At 38.0% G+C, this 20,568-nt stretch overlaps 1 protein-coding gene across 1 annotated transcript in view; it reads right to left on the reverse strand.

Annotated features, from left to right (window-relative positions):
- The window catches only part of FAT4 (FAT atypical cadherin 4), a 203,075-nt gene that overhangs the window by 35,032 nt on the left and 147,475 nt on the right, over positions 1–20,568 (reverse strand). The window contains exons 8-9 of the mRNA XM_049885365.1: positions 7,503–7,753; positions 1,060–5,409 (exon numbers count right to left, since the gene is read on the reverse strand). Of these exons, the coding sequence (XP_049741322.1) occupies positions 1,060–5,409; positions 7,503–7,753 (4,601 nt within the window). The remainder of the gene's footprint in view (positions 1–1,059; positions 5,410–7,502; positions 7,754–20,568) is intronic.

A 20,568-nucleotide genomic window follows, 5' to 3' on the forward strand; every position in this document is an offset into this window, starting at 1 on the left:
GTAGATAACTAGCTACATAGATAAGATATAGATAGATAAACAGAGACAGAGATACATATGTATATATGTATATCATACCTGATAGAATGCCATCAACTTATCGAACAAATTTTCCACTATATATTTGACATTGTTTCTAAAATTCCAAGGCAAATTGTTGTTCAGCTTTGAACTGGCTTACTTGAGAAATCAACCTGTTACGCTTTCTGCACAACTACTGGAAAATAACCACTTTCATCTCAATTGTAAAACACAACTCTTCCTGTAGTGTCTTCACAATATTGATCAAATTTCAATAACGATGATTATTATGATAAAAAAAGATAATAAAGATAATGATAAAAGAATTAAAACCAATAATTATTAACAGTTATTTGGGAAGCAAAATGGTCTGGGTCTTACGCTTTATATATGCCATGTCCTTTAAACTTAAACTTACACATACAAGCACTCTTTTAAGAAGATATTATACTCTTTGCACTAGGCAAAGATACTTAAGGGGCCCTGGTGGCACAGTGGTTAAGTACTTGGTTGTTAACAGAAAGGTTGGTGGTTCTAACCTACCCTGGGTCTCCGTGGGAGAAAAACCCAGCAATCTGCTTTCATAAAGATTACAGCCAAGAAAACCCTATGTGGCAGTTCTGCTCTATTACCTGGGGTCGCTATGAGTTGGAATCGACTCAACAGCGCCCAATAACAACAGTGACACTTAGCAGATTGCTTAAGGGCTTAGACTTTAGAATTAACTGTGTGAGCTTGTATCCAGGCTACACAACAAATTAACTAGAAGACATTTAACTTTTCACTACTTCCGCTTCCTTTTTTTTGAAAAAGGGGGAAATAATCACCTCTACCTCATAGGGTTCTTGTGAGGAGTAAGTAAAATAAATACATACGGAGTGTTTAGAATAGTGTCTGGATAACAGTAAATTCTTAAAACCATCTGCTACGGTTATACCCATTTTTATGGAAACTCCTTTAAAAATGATAAAATTCCCTACTTTATATTATATATGGCATGGCTTAAATCTTAGGGAAAAAACTAAAACACTGTCATACCTGTGTATCCAGTTTTGCAAGCACAGTTGAAGCTTCCTGGAAAATTCTGGCAGACAGCACCGTTCTTGCAAGGACTCGGCAGGCACTCATTGATATCTCTCTCACAGGCCCTCCCAGTAAAGCCATCTGGACAGCTGCATGAAAACCCTCCCACTAAATTGTGACAGGTCCCACCATTGTGGCAAGGGGAAGGAAGGCATTCATCTATATCTATTTCACACCAGCTACCAGTGTATCCTGGCAGACACTTGCACAAGAAAGGCTGCAGAGGTTCATTTCCCACGATGATGACTGGAAGACTCTCATGGCTCTTTAATACAGGGCTCACAGCCAGCCTTCTGATACAGCTCCCTCCATTCTGACACGGGCCGTAAAGGCATGCATCATGATCCACGGATTCTACCTTTACTCCACTCTGCCGGAGAAGGATTTCTTTGATGCTTTCAAAGAAGGTTGCTACACCACTGGGATTCACATACTGATTATTATTTCGCTTCACAGCTGCCAGAAGAAATGTTCTATTGTTCTCTTCATATGCACCATAGAGTTGTAGAGCAGTCCCTAGGCCTGTCAACTGTGAACTGGCAATGCGTAAGAAATGAAGATAGTGGTTAGTCAAGAAGTCCTTTACTGTTGGAACACTGAGACGAAGTAGGATGCTATTATCCACCGTAGTGTTGGAAAACCCAGCAAAGAAAACTCGAATGTTGCTTGTGACAGTGCTGTGAACTCCATCATTGCTAAGGACAGTCAGATCAAAGGTGCCATCCGTGGACCTTGCCTGGGAATTCAGATCACAAGTGCCCCCTGGAATACTGAAGAGATTTGTAACTCCTGAGGCAAAGGAACAGTGGAAGCTGTCCAACACATCCGGATCCTGTGGCTTCACAGAGCCTAAGATCCCACCAGGAAACAAGTTGCCATAATAATTGACAAATATCTCCACTGTCCGAGACTGTGAAGGATTGTCATTTTGGTCTATAACTGTGATATGCACCATTCCTGTTGAAGACATTTGAGGGACACCAGAATCCCTAGTAACCACAGACAGATAGAAGTCTGCAATCTGTTCTCTGTCAATCTCTCTGGTTGTGCTCAGAACTCCGGCAGTGTTCAGACTGAAATAATTGGTGGCAGGACCTGTGCTCAGCAAGTAATAGGTAAAAGGACCTTGATTCGGAGGGAGATCAGGATCAGTGGACTGGAGGGTCATCACCAGGGTTCCAGGGCGTTTGTTTTCCGTGACTTCTCCTTCACTGATGGTCAACATAGGCCCATTATCATTTATATCTTCCAGAGTGACTAATAAGGAGGCACTTCCTGTGGCCGAGGGGGTCCCTGAATCAACAGCCAAAACTGTTAGATTGTAGATGGGCAGGGTTTCTCGATCTAATTCTGCAGTAACAGTGATCTGTCCTGTCTGCGGATTGATGGAAAAAGCACCGTTTTCATTCCCTGATCCGATGAAGTAAGAAAACCTGCTCCAGCTGGGGATGGAGTCTGAGTCAAAGGCACTGACAAAGGTCACATGAGTTCCGATTGGGACTCCTTCACTGATCTGAACATTGTAGATGTTTAGACTGAAAACAGGTGGGTCATTGGCATCAAGTACAGTGACATTTACAGTGACCTCATCTATATCTGCACCCCTGATGCTACCAAAGTTCTTTGCCAATACTTTCAAAGAGACCCTTTCTTCCCTTTCCCTATCAAGAGGTCCAGAAACATAAATTTGCCCAGTCTTCTTATTGATCTGGAAACCTTTCTTCCTGCTGCTACCAAAAATCAAATAGTGTACCTCCCCGTCTGTGCCCAAATCACGGTCACTGGCAAACACTTCTCCAACGATAGTACCTTTAGGAGCTGCTTCTGAGATTTCAAAATAGTAAAGTTTGGAAACAAAACGAGGCACATATTCATTTGTCCCTTTTAATTGTATGTTAACAGTGGCGAAGCTGCACCTTTCTTCATCAGGGACGTTGAAGGCTTTCACAGTAAGGTGGTAGCTCTGCTTGGTTTCAAAATCCAAGAAGCCTTGAGTGGTGATGATGCCTGTGTTAGGGTCAATGACAAAGAGGTCACTGTCAGATGATTGTACAGTATACGCAATCACAGCATTGGTTCCAGAGTCAGCATCTGTTGCATTTAGGTGGATAACTGTTGTCCCACTTGGGGCATTTTCCAAAACAGTGGGGAAATATTCATCAGGGGTGAATACTGGAGAATTGTCATTCACATCAATCACATTTACTGTCACAGTACAGTAACCAGTTCTTGCAACCCAGCCTCCATCTGTAGCACTAATAGTCATTTCATGTTTCTGGCATTGCTCGTAATCAAGAGCTTTGGCTAGTATTAACACACCCGTGGAGGAGTTGATTGCAAAAACACCTCCTTCGTTTCCTGAAGAAATGCCGTACCTAATCAAGCCATTCATAGCTGCATCTCTGTCTCTTGCTGACACGGTTCTGACAATGGCCCCAATACTATGGCTTTCAGGGATGGTAGCACTCATGTGGCTTTGAGAGAATTCAGGTGTATGGTAGTTCTCCTCAGTGACAATTATTTGAACAGTTGCTTGGGATGAAAGTGGAGGGTTTCCTTTATCCTTGGCAGTGACTGTGATCAAAAAGTTTTGATTCAAGTCAGAAATTAGGGGAGATGCTACTGATATCCATCCTGTATGATTCTCCAACTTAAATTTCCCTAAATGATTCCCATTAGAAATGAAATACTCCACCTCAGAATTCAGTCCGAAATCTTTATCATCTACTGCAGCAACTTTGATTAACTTTGTACCAACTTTAACATTTTTGGTGACGGGAGTGAAATATTTCAGTTTAAGGAATTGAGGTGCGTTGTCGTTACTGTCCACTATATTGACGGTAACTGTTGTTTCACTTAGTAAGGAAGGGTTGCCTCGGTCTGAAGATGTCACTATAAAACTATGCCTGTTGATATTCACATTGCTGAAGCCGCTGACATTTTGGTATTTTAAGACCTGTTTGTTGAAAATCTCTCCTGTGGTGGCATTAATCCTGAAATACTCTGACTGAGACTTGATAAAGTAAAACACTTGTCCGTTTGATCCCTCATCAGGGTCTGTGGCAGATACCTGAGTCACTTTGGAACCAATCTCAGTAAGTTCAGGGCAATCTAAATAATAGGAGGGTCTGCTAAATCTCGGGGCATTGTCATTGACATCTGTCACAAATATTGTGACATCTGTACTAACAGTCCACCCAGAATCATGTGCGGAAACTCGGATTCTGTAAAGGTCTGTATCTTCCCTATTTAAAGGTCTACTAATAACAATATCCCCTGTGCTGGGATTAATTGTAAATGGAAGACTTGTGTCCATTATAGAATACCTGCTAATTGCATTTACACCAACGTCCTCATCAGAAGTTGTGACACGTGTAACTGTATATCCCAAGGGGGAGTTTTCAGGAACGTGAGCACTAAATATCTGAGAAAACCGAGGGGCATTATCATTTTCATCTAAAATGTTAATGATGACTTTAACTGAGGTACTCTGAGAAGGAGACCCTTTGTCAGAAGACTTTATGGTGAGTATATACTGAGAAACCTTTTCCCTGTCTAAAGGTCGAATGCTTCGAATTTCACCAGTAGCATGATTAATACTGAAACTATTTTCTTGGTTGCCATTTACGATTTCATAATCTAACTGTCCGTTTGGTCCACTGTCCTTGTCCATTGCAGAAACAGTAAGTATTTTTTGAGGAGAAAGGTTTTCCAATATTTCTGATACAAATGGGTCTTCCTTAAAAATTGGGGAATTGTCATTGACATCCAACACTGTTATGTCGAGTTTCTCGTAAGAGGAGAAAGGAGGAAAACCTCCATCTCTGGCCTCTATCCATACAACATATTTTTGTATCTTTTCAAAATCCAAAGGTTGACTGATTGAGACCTGTCCTGTTAATGGATCAATTTGGAAAGTATTGCCTAGATTCCCACTTGCAATATAATAGGATAAAGGTTCTCCTCTGGAGGAAGTTCCTGTAATGGTGGTGACAAGAGTGCCTACTGGCTGGTTTTCAGGAAACATAAAAGTTTGTTCTTTGGCTCTGACTTTAGGGAAATCTGCCTTGTTTGCAAATCTAACAGTCACTGTTGTAGAATCTGCCTTTGGAAATGAGCCACCATCTTTTACATGTACAGAAAATGTCACTTCTGAAGCTCCATGTAGTGGTCCAGCTGCCATAATAGCTCCTCTCAGTGGGTCAATGTGAAATTTTTCAGAATTTCTCCCCGAAAGAGAATAATATAGTTCAGAATTGGCTCCAATATCAGCATCTGTGACTGTAACTGCAAAGACGAAGGAACCTATAAAAGATGAAGTTCATAATTACCATCACATGGAATCCAAATAAAATATTTGGTAGTAGGTTAATATATACAAAACACTCTATTGCTGCCTGATACAATTTTATTTTCTCATTAGTACTGTAGATACCGGTACCTCGTATATTTAAGATTCCTAACTCCTATCTGCTTAACCATAATCTTCAAAGACTGGCCTGCTTTTTTCTCACAAGAACACATACAGTCTGTTGAATTTCATACTTTTCAGTATGCCTTTGAGAAATGCACAGGGAAGAGAAATAGCTAGTCATTCAAATTATTGTTCCTAGGAGAAAAATCTGTGCACATACAATTTCCAACAAACAGGACGGTATGCGAGCGCTGCAAAGAGCTATGCTTCTATCCAATGAGAAAAGATAATTACTCTCTTATGTCTTAAAATATCCCTGAATTACCATACATGTAATCACGTCAACAAAAATGATATCTTTTTTTTTTTTTTTTATAACTACTCTTGGTACCTTATATCCACTATTTCGTGGTATAATTCTTTTATCTGTGAGCTATTACCACATGTATATAAATCATATATATATGTGTGATTTATATATGTGTCTGTGTGGACACACCTAAATCAATTAAAATAATTATAAAGTAATGAGGAATAAGAACTGAAGAAAAATATGAACCAAATTTGGATTCCAAAAGTTAGTGCTTGGAATGAGTGCCAATGCAACAGATTGTAGTACAAATGTGCAGAAAAGCCGCCATAGGACATGTTTTCAACATAGTCATTCAGAAACCCTTCCCAAACGTGCACTCCCGCCCCCAGAGAATAGTTTGCGGAAAAGTGAAAAGCCTTTTGTAAAACAACAACAAAAGGCTGGTGGTTCTAATTAATTCCAGTAAGTCTAATGAGACAAAGACACTGAAGCAGAACTGTCTTTACACAGGGAATGCTACATTGTACCACAGCACTCTAGATGTAATCGGTATCATTTCAGCTAAGGCCCTTCTTGGGTTTTATGGCCTTGATATTGACACTTCCTTTTGACTGAAGCTTGGCACATGAATTTATGGATTTTACAATTTCAATTGGAATCAATTAGACATTTGCAAATTATAAAGATCAAAGATCACTGAGAGGAAGAATACCAGATACTTTTTTTTTCTTCTAATTAAAACATATTTGAAAGCAAACCATAGCGACTTATAGAACAAAGTAGAACTGCCCCACAGAGTTTCCAAGGAGCAGCTGGTGGATTCAAACTGCTGACCTTTTGGTTAGGAGACTAAGATCTTAACCACTGTGCCACCAGGTCTCCATTTTAAAAGAAGGAAGAATAAATTGATTATGAGCTATATTTGTACTTTTTCCGTTTCGAAAAGTCATCTCAAAATTACAAATGGCAGATTATTTATGAAGTTCTTAAGAGTGTATGCCATCCCTTGCAAATAAGCAAACGAAATCAAGCAACTGAATTTAAAAGAGGTACAGAGAGATAAATACCTCCTGTCAATACGAAAGTGGCTTAAAAATGACTTCATAAATTTACTAACAGAAAAAAACTTCATTCAGCAAAATGTGGATAAAGACATAAACATTAGAATATTTCACCCATTAAACATTTTTGAAAACCTACCTATGAATCATGGAGTAAACAAAGTCCCTGAAGTAAAATATTAATTTTATATCTACAAGTATTTTAGAATTATTTTTATCTGCCAGACAGTGTTTCAGGTGATGGAAGATGGCATGAAAAAGAGATAATGCCCCTCCTCTCAGAGAAATTACACACAACTTATACCTCAGGGCAGGACCCTCCTACACTATGACGTGATATCTATTTCAATCATTCAGCAATATTCAAGTAACATTAAGAAAGACTAATATGAGAGAATTGGTAATGATGAAATCCTAATCAAAACCGGTATGGGAAGAAAGAATTGATTTACAAAGTTCAATGTTCCTTTAATTTAATTAGGCAAAACAAGCTGAATTTTAGAGAATTTGCAAACTTAGGCTATATCGGAGATATATAAGTAAAAAGAACATAAATATATTAATATATAATTTGCCTTGATCCGTGCAGCATCAGAGCTGGTTTGATTACCTGGAGGAGTAGGAGATGGGATGTGTGTGACATAGGGGTGATGTTGAAATCGTGGTGGGTTGTCATTGACATCAGTCACAGTGACTAGCACACTGGTAGAACTGGAAAGAGGCTCCGGGGATCCTGCGTCACTGGAGACCACTACTAAGGTATAATTCTCTTTTGCTTCCCTGTCTAGCAACGCACTGGTGATGATCTGCCCTGTGGACGGGTTGATGGTGAACTGTGAGTTTCCTCCAATTATCCTATAGCTAAAAGAGAGAGGAGAGATCGACACGTTTCTTCTAGTTTTAATATTGTAAACATCTACTTATTATAATTTAAAAATAGAGAAAAATAGCAAAGGAAAAAAATTACAACTCAGATTGCGAGACAATTAAAGCATATGGCCAGGAGATATGTATTTCTAATATAATGCAAGCATCATCACATTCAAAATCTTTATTTGACATGTCCAATGACCTCATGTTAATGACCTCAGGCTGGTCCCTTCAAGATTTTGGGGCCTCTCAAATCATGCAAGGCCCCAAAATAAATCTAGAAGAATATTTTATTTTAAATAAATTAGCCTGGAAACATAAATCAGGGCCTTTCTCCAATGTTGTGGTAAGTGGCCAGGATCACAAATGAATATCTGTTAAATGAACCTAACTTATTTGTCTGCTGTACCCCATAATACACCAGAGGAGATCAGTTGGAGGTTTTATTCTCTAAAGACAAAACACTATATTTGACATATATTAACTATCCTGAAGAACTGATTATTTATACAAAGACATTCTTAGTTACTAATTCTCTCATTTGTCATTCCTCATATGGGTATGTTGCTTTCTTGTTGTCAGGAGAGGTATGACATCCCCATGGATATCTTGATGTTAACCAGATTGGTCAACAGACAGGAGTTTCCACTGAGAATAGCTTCTTTCTTCTTTGTGAAGAATAAACTTTATCACTAGCTGTAAATATTCCTGATGTTGTGACTGAGGTGGGGTCCCAGAGATCTGCTAGGAATTAAGTAGCTAAGCTTGAAGGTTCATAAATTGGCTGTGGTCCACACATTTTAAAAGTTGAAGGGTAACAGGTATATACATTTCTTTAAAAGTTTTCACCTTTATACCAACAAAGAGATACTCTTGCTGGAATTAATTACATGTTTTTATAGTTTGGTTTGTTTCCATAAAAACATAGCAACAGCATGTGTCTAATAGAACAACAGAAAAAAAACCTACATTACAGCCAATGGAGTCTATACTCCTTCTATGCTTAAGTGTGAAACAAACATTTTCATCCTATTTTAGTACAATCGTGAAGTGTTGGGGAGCTGACATTTAAAGAGAAGCACTCCTGTAAAATACAGCAAAATAGGCAAAGAGTAGAAAGGGGATTTGGTTGAGAAATGATTACTATATTGATAAAGTACTTGGTATTGCTCAGATTTTTAAGATTTTTGGCATACCTACATGCTAATTTCAGGAGTGAATGAGAATAACACTTAATATGTTTCCTGGACCAGAAGTGACTCTTCTATAATTACCATCTTCAACAGTAGAAGAGGTCTATTGGTTCATCAAAATAAGAATATTCAAAGGTTCAACATTTAGGACTCACGAGATAATCTGACTGACTTGCCTTTCTGAGAAAGTCTATAGGAACCTAAATTATGAGAATTGTGTGATTGCATTTTGGGGGCTCTTGTTGCTATCAGTGGATGTAGGAATTGCTGAATAACTAATAGGGGAATAAAAGTAATTCATGCCACTATAAACTTCCTGACACCTTTATGACAGCAAAGAGCAGAATTCAATCAAATCCTTGTTCCCTTTGACATTCAAAAATAAAAATAAAATAAGAATGGGTGTTTTGTACCTGACAAGACCATAGTGTGTTAGAAAGAGCAATGGGTTAAAAGGCCAGAAATGTTAGTTCTAGTGCAGGTACAAATAATTAATCCAAAAATGATATGCAGGCTTGAAATGCTTATTTTTTGATCCCATTTTATTGTACTTAAAATGGCCTATATGATTATCTGCTGAAAAGTAGTGTACTATTTTTACTATCCTTTAAAAATTAAAGAATTGATTGTCATATTTATTAATGTGTGATTAACTATCTGCTAGACTTTACTAGATTTCTAATGTGTATCAAAAGTGTACTTCAAATATGAGTTCTTCTGTAATGCTGGTTTCAAGTAAATTTATACTTGTAAGTTAAAAAAAAAAAAATAGGGGGGCAGGGCCAAGATGGTGGAGTAGTCAGATGTTTCGTATTGTCCCTCTTACAACAAATACCTGAAAAACAAGTTAATCAATTATATATAGCAATCTAGGAGCCCTGAAAATCAAAGGCAAAGTTGGGGAATCAGACTGATTGGCAGGGGGAGGGAGAGATGGTTCAGAAGCAGCAAGAAGTTACCAGACCTCACCCAGCGGGAACCAGCACTCCACAGGTGGGATTGGCTGGAACATGTAGTGAGGTAAGCAGTGGCACTCAGCATGAGTTTTTCACATCGGGAAAGACTGAGCGGCAGAGAGTCTGCTCATGGCTCCAGGACCAGTGAAAAGTGGTGCTCAACTGGCAAAAGGTAAGTACATGAGTCTAACCTACTGCTTGGATCAAAAAACATTCCTTTGGGAAGAACCTCTCTCCAATTTACCTGCCCTCTCCACGCTCTGCACCTGGGTCTAGTCCAGCTGAAGCAATTGCTGTATCCTCTGGGCTGGGAGTAGGACACACTGCACACCCTGAGTCATTCATTCTCCCAGCTTTGGAGAGGGAACAAATCAAAAAACAAGAAAAAATAATCTGCCAGCTCACCTAAGCAGGAAACTCAGGCCAGGCACAGCTCCTTTGCCTAGGCAAAGGCATAATGGGTCCACGGACTTTGAATGCCTTTCATCCCTGCATAGACCTATATAGGCCCACCTACACAGGGTAGACCCTCATTAGCACAGTACCACAGGGTATATACCTGAAGCTTAATTTCAATTGTACCAGCTATAAGGTAGAGTGGCAAGTTCATGACATTTGACACCACTCAGCCCATTAAGCAGGGTCCTTGCCTACCCACATCAGGGCCCTAAGGACTGGTGGCTACACCCATGCCACCCAGCCACCATAATCCAGCTATAAAACCTACCCTCTCTAGGGAACAGGGACACACTTTCCTCCCAGACACTCAGGGGAAGCTGTCAGCCCCCTACCTTGCTCAGTGCATGACACCCTACTGCAGCCAGGCACCTGTGCCTACTTCTATCACCCCTGCCCATCTATGGCTATAGGTGAGAGCCTGCAACACACTCTTGGTGACTGACTACCTGGACACCTGAGCTGAGTCCATACAAGAAAATTAAATGGACTCCTGTGCTCACATACCTAGTAACAGCTCTAACCACCTGGTGACAGGATGTGAGAACTTCAAAGGTACCCATAAACAAAGTAGCTCATGTGACCAGCCTATCTGGGGATATCAAAACAAAACAACACAAGAAGCTAGGACACAGTAAGCAAACAAAATAAATAAATATAATAACTTATTGATGGCTCGGAAGCAATAGTCAGTATCAAATCACATAAAGAGGCAGACCATGATAGCTTCAGCAATGGACCAAAACAAAGAGCCAGGAAATATGCTGGAGGAAGAGAAATTCTTGGAATTACTGGAGGTAAAATTCAAAAGATTAATATACAGAGCTCCTCAAGAGCTCAGGAAGGAAATCAGACAAAACACAGAACAAACCAAGGAACACACAGACAAAACAATAGAGGAACTTGAGAAGGTTATACAAGAGCATAACGATGAATTTAACAGGCTGCAAGAATCCATAGAGAGGCAACAAACTGAAATCCAAAAGACTAACAATAAAATTTCATAATTAGACAACTCAAAAGAAAGTCAAAGGAGTAGAATTGAGGCAATGGAAATCAGAATTAGTAAGATTGAAGATAAAGCACTTGACACCAACTTATCTGAGGAAAAATCAGATAAAAGAATTAAAAACAATAAAGAAGCCCTAAGAATTATGTGGGACTCTACCAAGAATAACAGATGAGTGATTGGAATACCAGAACAGGAGGGAATAACAGAAAATACAGACAGAATTGTTGAAGATTTGTTGGCAGAAAACTTCCCTGATGTTGTGAAAGATGAGAACATATCTATCCAAGATGCTCATCAAACCCCACACAAGGAATATCCCAAAAGAAAGTTGCCAAGACATATTATAATCAAACTTGCCAAAACCAAAGCTAAAAAGAGAATTTTAAGAGTGGCTAGGGATAAACAAAAAGTCATCTACAAAGGAGAGTCAACAAGACTAGGCTCGGACTACTCAGCAGAGGCCAATCAGGCAAGAAGGCAATCAGATGACATATATAAAGCCTTGAAATTAAAAAAATGCCAGCCAAGAATTATATATCCAGCAAAACTGTTTCTCAAATACAGTAGCAAAATTAGGGCATTTCCAGACAAACAGAAGTTTAGGGATTTTGTAAAAACTAAACCAAAATCACGAGAAATACTAAAGGGAGTCCTCCAGTTAGAAAATTAATAACATCAGATAACAATACAAGACTAGAACACAGGACAGAACAACTGGAGGGAAATCACAAATAAGTCAGACCTAAAACACTGAAAATAGGGAAACAAACATAACGATTGTAAAAGATGGCAACATTAAAACAAAAAAGAGGGACTAAATAATGTAGTCATAGATCTTTCATATGGAGAGGAAGTCAGGGCAATATAAAGAAATAAAATGCTAATCTAAGCTTAGAAAAAAAGAGGTAAATATTAAGGTGACCACAAAGGAAACTAGCACTGCTACACACTAAAATGAAAAAAAAAAAAAAGAAAGGAAAAACATAAAGACTCATCAGAGACAAAATCAACAACAATGAAAAGGATGAAAAGAAAATACATAAAGAAAAACAACTCAGCACAGAAAATTAAGCGGAAAAAAGAAACTGTCAACAACACACAAAAAAAGACATCAAAATGACAGCACTAAACTCATAATTACTAAACTCATACCTATCAATAATTATGCTGAATGTAAATGGACTAAATGCACCAATAAAGAGACAGAGAGTGGCAGAATGAATTTAAAAAACACAATCCATGTACATGCTGCCTATAAGAGACACACCTTAGACTTAAAGACACAAACAAACTAAAACTCAAAGGACTGAAAAAATATATCAAGTAAACAGCAATCAAAAGAGCAGGAGCAGCAATATTAATCTCTGACAAAATAGACCTTAAAGTAAAATCCACAACAAAGGATAAGGAAGGACACTATATAATGATTAAAGGATCAATACACCAGGAGGACATAACAAAAACAAATATTAACACACCCAATGATAGGGCTCCAAAACACATAAAAGAAACTCTAACAGCATTGAAAAGAGAAATAGATAGCTCCACAATAATTATGGAAGGCTTCAACACACCACTTTCAGTGAAGGACGGAACATTCAGAAAGAAGCTCAATAAAGACATGGAAGATCTAACTGCCACAATCAAACAACTCTATCTCATAGACATATACAGAACACTCCACACAATAGCAGCTAAGTATACTTTCTTTTGCAATGCACGTGGAACATTCTCCAGAATAGACCACACAGGCATAAAGCAACCCTTAATAGAATCCAAAGCATCAAAATGTTACAAAGCATCATTTCTAACCATAAAGCCACAAAAGTAGAAATCAATAACAGAAAAAGCAAGGAAAAAAATCAAACACATGGAAACTGAACAATGCCTTGCTCAAAAACTACTGGGTTATGGAAGAAATTAAGGACAGAATAAAGAAATTCACAGAATCAAATGAGAATGAAAACACATACTACCAGAACCTTTGGGAGACAGAAAAAAAGACTTCTCAGAGGTCAATTTATACCAATAAATGCACACATCCAAAAAGAAGAAAAGGCCAAAGAATTAGCCCTACAACTTGAACAAAAAGAAAGACAGCAGCAAAAAAAAGCCCTTGAGCACCAGAAGAAAGCAAATAATAAAAATTAGAGCAGAATTAAATGAAATAGAGAAAAAATATAATAATTGAGAGAGTTAACAAGACCAAAACTGGTTCTTTGAAAAGATCAAAAAAATTGATAAACCATTGGCTAAACTGACAAAAGAAAAACAAGAGAGGAAGCAAATAACCCAAATAAGAAATGAGACATGTGATATCACAACAGACCAAACTGAAATTAAAAGAATTATAACAGAATACTATGAAAAACTGTAATGAACAAATTTGAAAACCTAGAGGAAATGGACAAATTTCTAGAAACACACTACTTTCCTAAACTAACACAAACAGAAGCAGAACAATTAAATAAGCCTATAACAAAGGAAGAGATTGAAAAGGTAATTTAAAAACTCCCAACAATAAAAGCCCCAGCCCTGATGGCTTCATTGGAGAATTCTACCAAACTTTCAGAGAAGAGTTAATATCACTACTACTAAAGGTATTTCAGAGCACAGAAAAAGACGGACTGTTCCCAAACTCATTCTATGAAGCCAGTATAACCCTGATACCAAAACCAGATAAAGACACCACAGAAAAGACTGTAATATCCCTCATGAACATAGACGCAAGAATCCTCAACAAAATTCTAGCCAACAGAATTCAACAATAATGTCAAAACGTAATTCATCATAACCAAGTGGGATTCATATCAGGTAACAGGGTCGGTTCAACATTAGAAAAACAATCAATGTAATCCAACACATAAATAAAACAAAAGACAAGAACCACTTGATCTAATTAATTAATGCAGAAAAGGCATTTGACAAAATCCAACACTCATTCTTGACAAAAACTCTCAGCAAAATATGAATAGAAGGAAAATTCCTCAACATAATAAAAGGCATTTATATAAAGCCAGCAGCCAACATCATCCTAAATGGAGTCTGAAAATATTCCCCTTGAGTACGGGAACCAGGCAAGGATGCCCTTTATCACCACTCTTATTCAACATTGTGCCAGAGGTCCTAGCCAGAGCAATTAAAAAAAAAAAAAAAAAAAATTTTTTTTTTTTTTTTTTTAAGATAAAGAAGTAAACACTATCCTAACTGGTGCGGAAGAAGTAAAAGTATACCTATCTGCAGATGATACTATCTTATACACAGAAAACCCCAAAGAATCCACAAGAAAACTACTGAAACTACTAGAAGAGTTCAGCAAAGTATCAGCATACAAGATAAACATACAAAAATCAGTTGAATTTCTCTACACCGACAAAGAGAACTTTGAAGAGGAAATCGCCAAATCAATACCATTTACAACAGCCTTCAAGAAGATAAAATACCTAGGAATAAATCTAACCAGAGATGTAAAAGACCTATACAAAGAAAACTGTGAGACACTAATGCAAAAAAAAACAAAAAAGTCCTACATAAGTGAAAAAACATACCTTGCTCATGGATAGGAAGACTCAACATTGTGAAAATGTCAAGTCTGCCCAAAGCGATCTGCAGATAAAATGCAATCGTGATCCAAATTCCAATGATATTTTTTAATGAGATGGAGAAACAAATCACCAACTTCATGTGGACAGGAAAGAGGCCCCAGATAAGTAAAGTGTTATGGAAGAAGAAGAACAAAGTGAGAGGCCTCACACTACCTTATTTTAGAACCTGTCAAAACAGCCTGGTACTGGTATAACAACAGATACATAGACCAATGAAACAGAATTGAGAATCCAGACAGAAATTCATCTACCTATGAGCAGCTGATACTTGGCAAAGGCCCAAAATCCATTACATGAGAAAAAGACAGTGTCTTTAACAAATAGTGCTGGCATAACTGGATATCCATCTGTAAAAAATGAAACAAGACCCATACCTCGCACCATGCACAAAAACTAACTCTAAATGGATCAAAGACCTAAATATAAAATCTAAAACAATAAAGAGAATGGAAGAAAAAAACAAGGACAATGCTAGGAGCCCTAATACATGGCATAAACAGAATAAATACAAACAACACTAACAATATACAAACACCAGAAGAGAAACTAGGTAACTGGGAACTCCTGAAAATCAAACTCTTAATGTTCATTCAAAGACTTCACCAAAAGAGTAAAAAAACTACCTACAGACTGTGGAAAAATAATTTTGGCTATGGTATATTCATTCAGGGTCTAATCTCTAATATCTATAAGATACTGCAAAACCTCAATGGCAAAAAGACAAATAACCCAATTAAAATTGGGTAAAGGATATGAACGGGCACTTCACCAAAGGAGACATTCGGGCAGCTAACAGATACACAAGGAAATGCTCCTGATCATTAGCCATTAAAGAAATGCAAATCAAAACTACAAGGAGATACCATCTCACCTCAACAAGGCTAGCATTAATCCAAAAAACACAAAATAGTAAATGCTGGAGAGGTTTTAGAGAGACTGGAACACTTATACACTGCTGGTGGGAATGTAAAATGGTATAACCACTTTGGAAATCAATTTGGTGCTTCCTTAAAAAGCTAGAAATGGAAGTACCATACAATCCAGCAATCCCACTCCTTACAATATATCCTAGAGAAATAAGAGCCATCACACGAATAGATATATGCACACCCATGTTCATTGCAGCACTGTTCATAATAGCAAAATGTTGAAAACAACCTAGGTGCCCATCGATGGATGAATGCATGAACAAATTATGGTATATCCACACAATGGAATACTATGCAATGATAAAGAACAATGATGAAGCCGTGAAACATCTGATAACATGGATGAATGTGGAAGGCATTATGCTGAGTGAAATTAGTCAGTTGCAAAAGGACAAATATTGAATGAGACCACTATTATAAGAACTCAAGAAAAGGTTTAAACATAGAAGAAAACATTCTTCGATGGTTACAAGGGTGGGGAGGGAAGGAGAGAGGTATTCACTAACTAGATAAAAACCCAAAAATAGTAGCCAAGAGTTATCATAGGTGAAGGGGAGGACAACACACAATACAGGGGAAGTCAGCACAACTGGACTAAACCAAAAGCTAAGAAGTTCCTTGAATACAACCAAACACCTCAAGGGACAGAGTAGCAGGGGCGGGGGTTTGGGGACCATGGTTTCCGGGGACATCTAGGTCAAGTGGCATAACAAAGTTTATTAAGAAAATGTTCTGCATTCCACTTTGGTGAGTGGCGTCTGGGGTCTTAAAAGCTAGTAAGCACCCATCTAAGATGCATCAGTTGTTCCCAGCCCACTTGGAGCAAAGGAAAATGAAGAACACCAAAGACACAAGGAAAATATTAGCCCAAAAGACAGAAAGGGCCACATAAACCAGAGACTCCATTAGCCTGAGACCGGAAGAATTAGATGGTGCCCAGCTACCAATAATGACTGCCGTGACAGAGAACACAACAGATGGACCCTGACAAAGCAGGAGAAGAGTGGGGTGCAGAACTCAAATTCTAGTAAAAAGATCTGACTCAATGATCTGACTGAGACTGGAGAAACTCCAGAAGACACGGCCCCCAGACTCTCTTAAGCCAGAACTAAAACCATTCCCAAATCTAACACTTCAGACAAAGATTAGACTGGACTATAAGACATAAAATGATACTTATGAAGAGTGTGCTCCTTAGTTCAAGTATACACATGAGACCAAATAGGCAGCTCCTGTCCAAAGGTAAGATGAGAAGGTAGAAAAGGACAGAAGCTGGTTGAATGGACACGGGAAACCTGGGGTGGAAAGGAGGAGTGTGTTGTCATATGATAGAGAGAACAAGTAGGGTCACAGAACAATGTATGCATAAATTTTTGTAGAAGAAACTAACTTGAGCTGTAAACTTTCACTTAAAGGAAAATTTTTTTAAAAAAGTAAAATAAAATGATAGAAGAACCACCAGAGTTTCTATAAATGGATAAACTGCCAAGATAACACACCTGGCTTTTCACTGCCTCTTTTATTTGAGGTTCAGTTCAGCTCTCATCCCTTCTATGGAGATTTCACCTGCTTGCATAAAATAACGTTCTTAAATTGTGTATTGTGTTCTTAACATCTAAACATCTCTGCCATTCTTTCAATGTTTGCAGCATCTTACTGAGTTTTTAGTGTGTTCCATGTGCCACAAACTCTATGAGGCACTTTACATAAAAAAAAAAATGAGGCACTTTACATATGCTCTTATTTAAACCTCAGAACGATCCTAAAAGTTTGATTTTATTTTCTGATTTCATAGATGAGGAATAGGAATCTAAAAGAGACACATGCACAAAAAAAAAGTACAGTCTATAAAAGGCAGAGCTAGAGTTTGAGCTTCTATATTTGTGTCTTCGTTAGGTGCTTTTTCCATTATATGATAGTATAAAGCAGGTAAAACTCAGCCTGAGAGAACGTAATGAAGACAAGAAATGTTATACCCCGTGGTTAAGGCCAAAACAGACTTTAGCAAGGTGGGTCTACATAGAATTGATTTACTTCAATGTTAATCAATAAATATGTTAATGTACTTACTGAATTTAGAATACAAAATTACTCTTTCAAATTATTAGCATAAACTGAGATGACTTTTATCTGAAATCTGAATCAATCATTGCTGCATTTGTAAAGCTAACATACCTCCAGTTGATTTTTCTAAACTTTTCTTTTTTTTTCCCTCTCCATGAGATCTACTAGGATGATAAGGCACTGTGTTGTATTTGGTTGGAATGCAATAATTTATTAATGGTTAAGAGAATGAGCTTTGGAACAGAGTTCACAGGTATGTGAATTCTGATCTCAGTAATTAAAAAAATAAAATAAAAACATTTGCTGTTGCATCAATTCCAACTAACGGTTACCCTATGTGTGCAGAACAGGGCTTCACTTCATAGGGTTTTCAAGGCAGTGATCTTTCAGAAACATTGCCAGGCCTTTCTTCTGAGGCATGTCTGAGCACATTTGAACTGCCAACTGTTTGGTTAGTAGTCAAGCTTTTAACTGTTTGCTCTACCCCGGGGCTTCACTAATTCGTACCAATAAATTCAGAAAATTTCTTAATCTTTCTAAGCCTGACTTTCTTCATACACAAAATGGTGATCATATATGTACTTCTTTCATTTGGTAGTTTTGAACATGAAGCGTTTTGTATGAAAAGCACTTGGCACTGTAATTGGTATATGGGAAGCAGTCTGTATTTACACATATAATATTACATACATATATAATAACATTATAATATTTTATAACCTATCTATATATGTGGATAGTTAAATGGGTAGATAAACTGTTATAATCTACCTATCTATGTAGATACTTAAATGGATAGTTGGACAAATGTTATAAGGTATATATATATATATGTAGATATTTAGATAAAAAAAAAATGGCAAATGGACAAGAGACACAGCTGAGTAGCTAAAAAAATTCAGCCCTCAAGGCTTATATTCTAAAAGGAAAAAAGAGATACAGAAAGTAAATACAAAACAAGGCAGTATGTTTAAGTGCTATTAGATTAAAATGCATAGTCTAGATAGTCAAAAGAGAAAAAGACCACTTCTGACTAGAATGAACAAAACAAAGTTTTCTTGGAGAGGGCTGAATTTAAGCTATAAAGGTGTTACCCTTCTTACATGGAGCCCTGGTGGTACAGTGTTAACAGCGTTGAGCTGCTAACCGAAAGGTCAGCGGTTTGAACCCACCAGCTGCCCCATGGCAGAAAGACATGGCAGTCTGCTTCCATAAAGGTTTACTGCCTTGGAAACCCCAAGGAGCAGTTCTACTCTGTCCTATAGGGTCATGATGAGTTGGAATCGACTCAATGGCAATGGTTTTTGGTTTACCCTTCTTACAGGTGCTCTGGTGGTACAATAGTTAAGCACTTGGTTGCTCATCCAAAGGTTGGCAGTTGGAACTCAACCAGTGGCTTTGTAAGTGAAAGATCTGGCGATCTGTTCCTATAAAGAGTAGAGCCCAGTGCTAAACCAAACCAAACCCAGTGCCATCAAGTCGATTCCAACTCACAGCGACCCTATAAGACAGAGTAGAACTGGCCCATAGAGCTTCCAAGGAGTGCCTAGTGGATTCAAACTGCTGACCCTTTGCTTAGCAGCCGTAGCACTTGACCATTATTTAACAGCATCAATAACAATGATAACCCTTCTTACAACAGTGTTGAAAAAAGAGAGAAAGAAAGTCTTCTAGGCTGGGGATTGGCAAATATTTTCTGTAAAGGTGCAAATAGTAAATATTTTCAACATTGTGGGCAAACAGTCTCAGTTGCAATCTTCAGTCGATATTGTAGTGCAAAGTATCTGTAGACAATATGAACATGACTGGGCTTGACTGTTTTCCAATAACACTTTATTTACAAAAAGAAGCCATGGTCAGATTTGGCTGGCAGAGCATAGTTTTCCACCCCGTCTTGGCTGTAGAACGACATGAGCAGGGCCATAAGGTTTGGGAAAACAAAGGTCTTTTCCTCTTGCCTACAGGCTTCTCCCATTATGACTTCTTTTGATGTGAAAAACTGGGGCATGTCTCTAAAGCATACCTCCCTGTGGGGCCTGGAGTCACCCTGCTAGGCTATGAATCTTTTCTTTAAGTATGAAGATTTATGGTTCTTGCTGGAAAAGACAAGTCGCAATATGCATATACACCATCAAGCATCCAGGCACAAAATACAGGTCCTAGAAAATAAGTCTGGCCAGGATAGACATAAATAGGGGTTCATGACTTTCACACACTCTACAAGCAAATATAACAGCCCATGTGCACACAGGTACCAAACATCTTCATATTGATTTATATATTTCCTATGAGGGGCGCCCAAATTAAAGAACAGGCCAACTCCCTCTGAAACACATGGATGGCAAAACTGCAACTGCAATGAGCTAGGGAGACTGAAATTCTGGCTCTATGTTGAGAATTTATAGAGAATAAGCTTGGAAAGATGCTGGGCCATTTATGGAGCGACTGGGATACGGAGACTAGGTATCATGCCATAGGCAAACTGGAAGTTGTAAGATTTTGAGGGAGAGTGTATCATGCTTAAAGCCAGGCCCTTGGATGGCCAAGTTGGTTCAGATTACTGTAACTGTCATTCATTCACTGATGTAGGC

The sequence above is a fragment of the Elephas maximus genome, chromosome 5 (genome assembly GCF_024166365.1).
Source record: "Elephas maximus indicus isolate mEleMax1 chromosome 5, mEleMax1 primary haplotype, whole genome shotgun sequence".
Taxonomy (NCBI): domain Eukaryota; kingdom Metazoa; phylum Chordata; class Mammalia; order Proboscidea; family Elephantidae; genus Elephas; species Elephas maximus.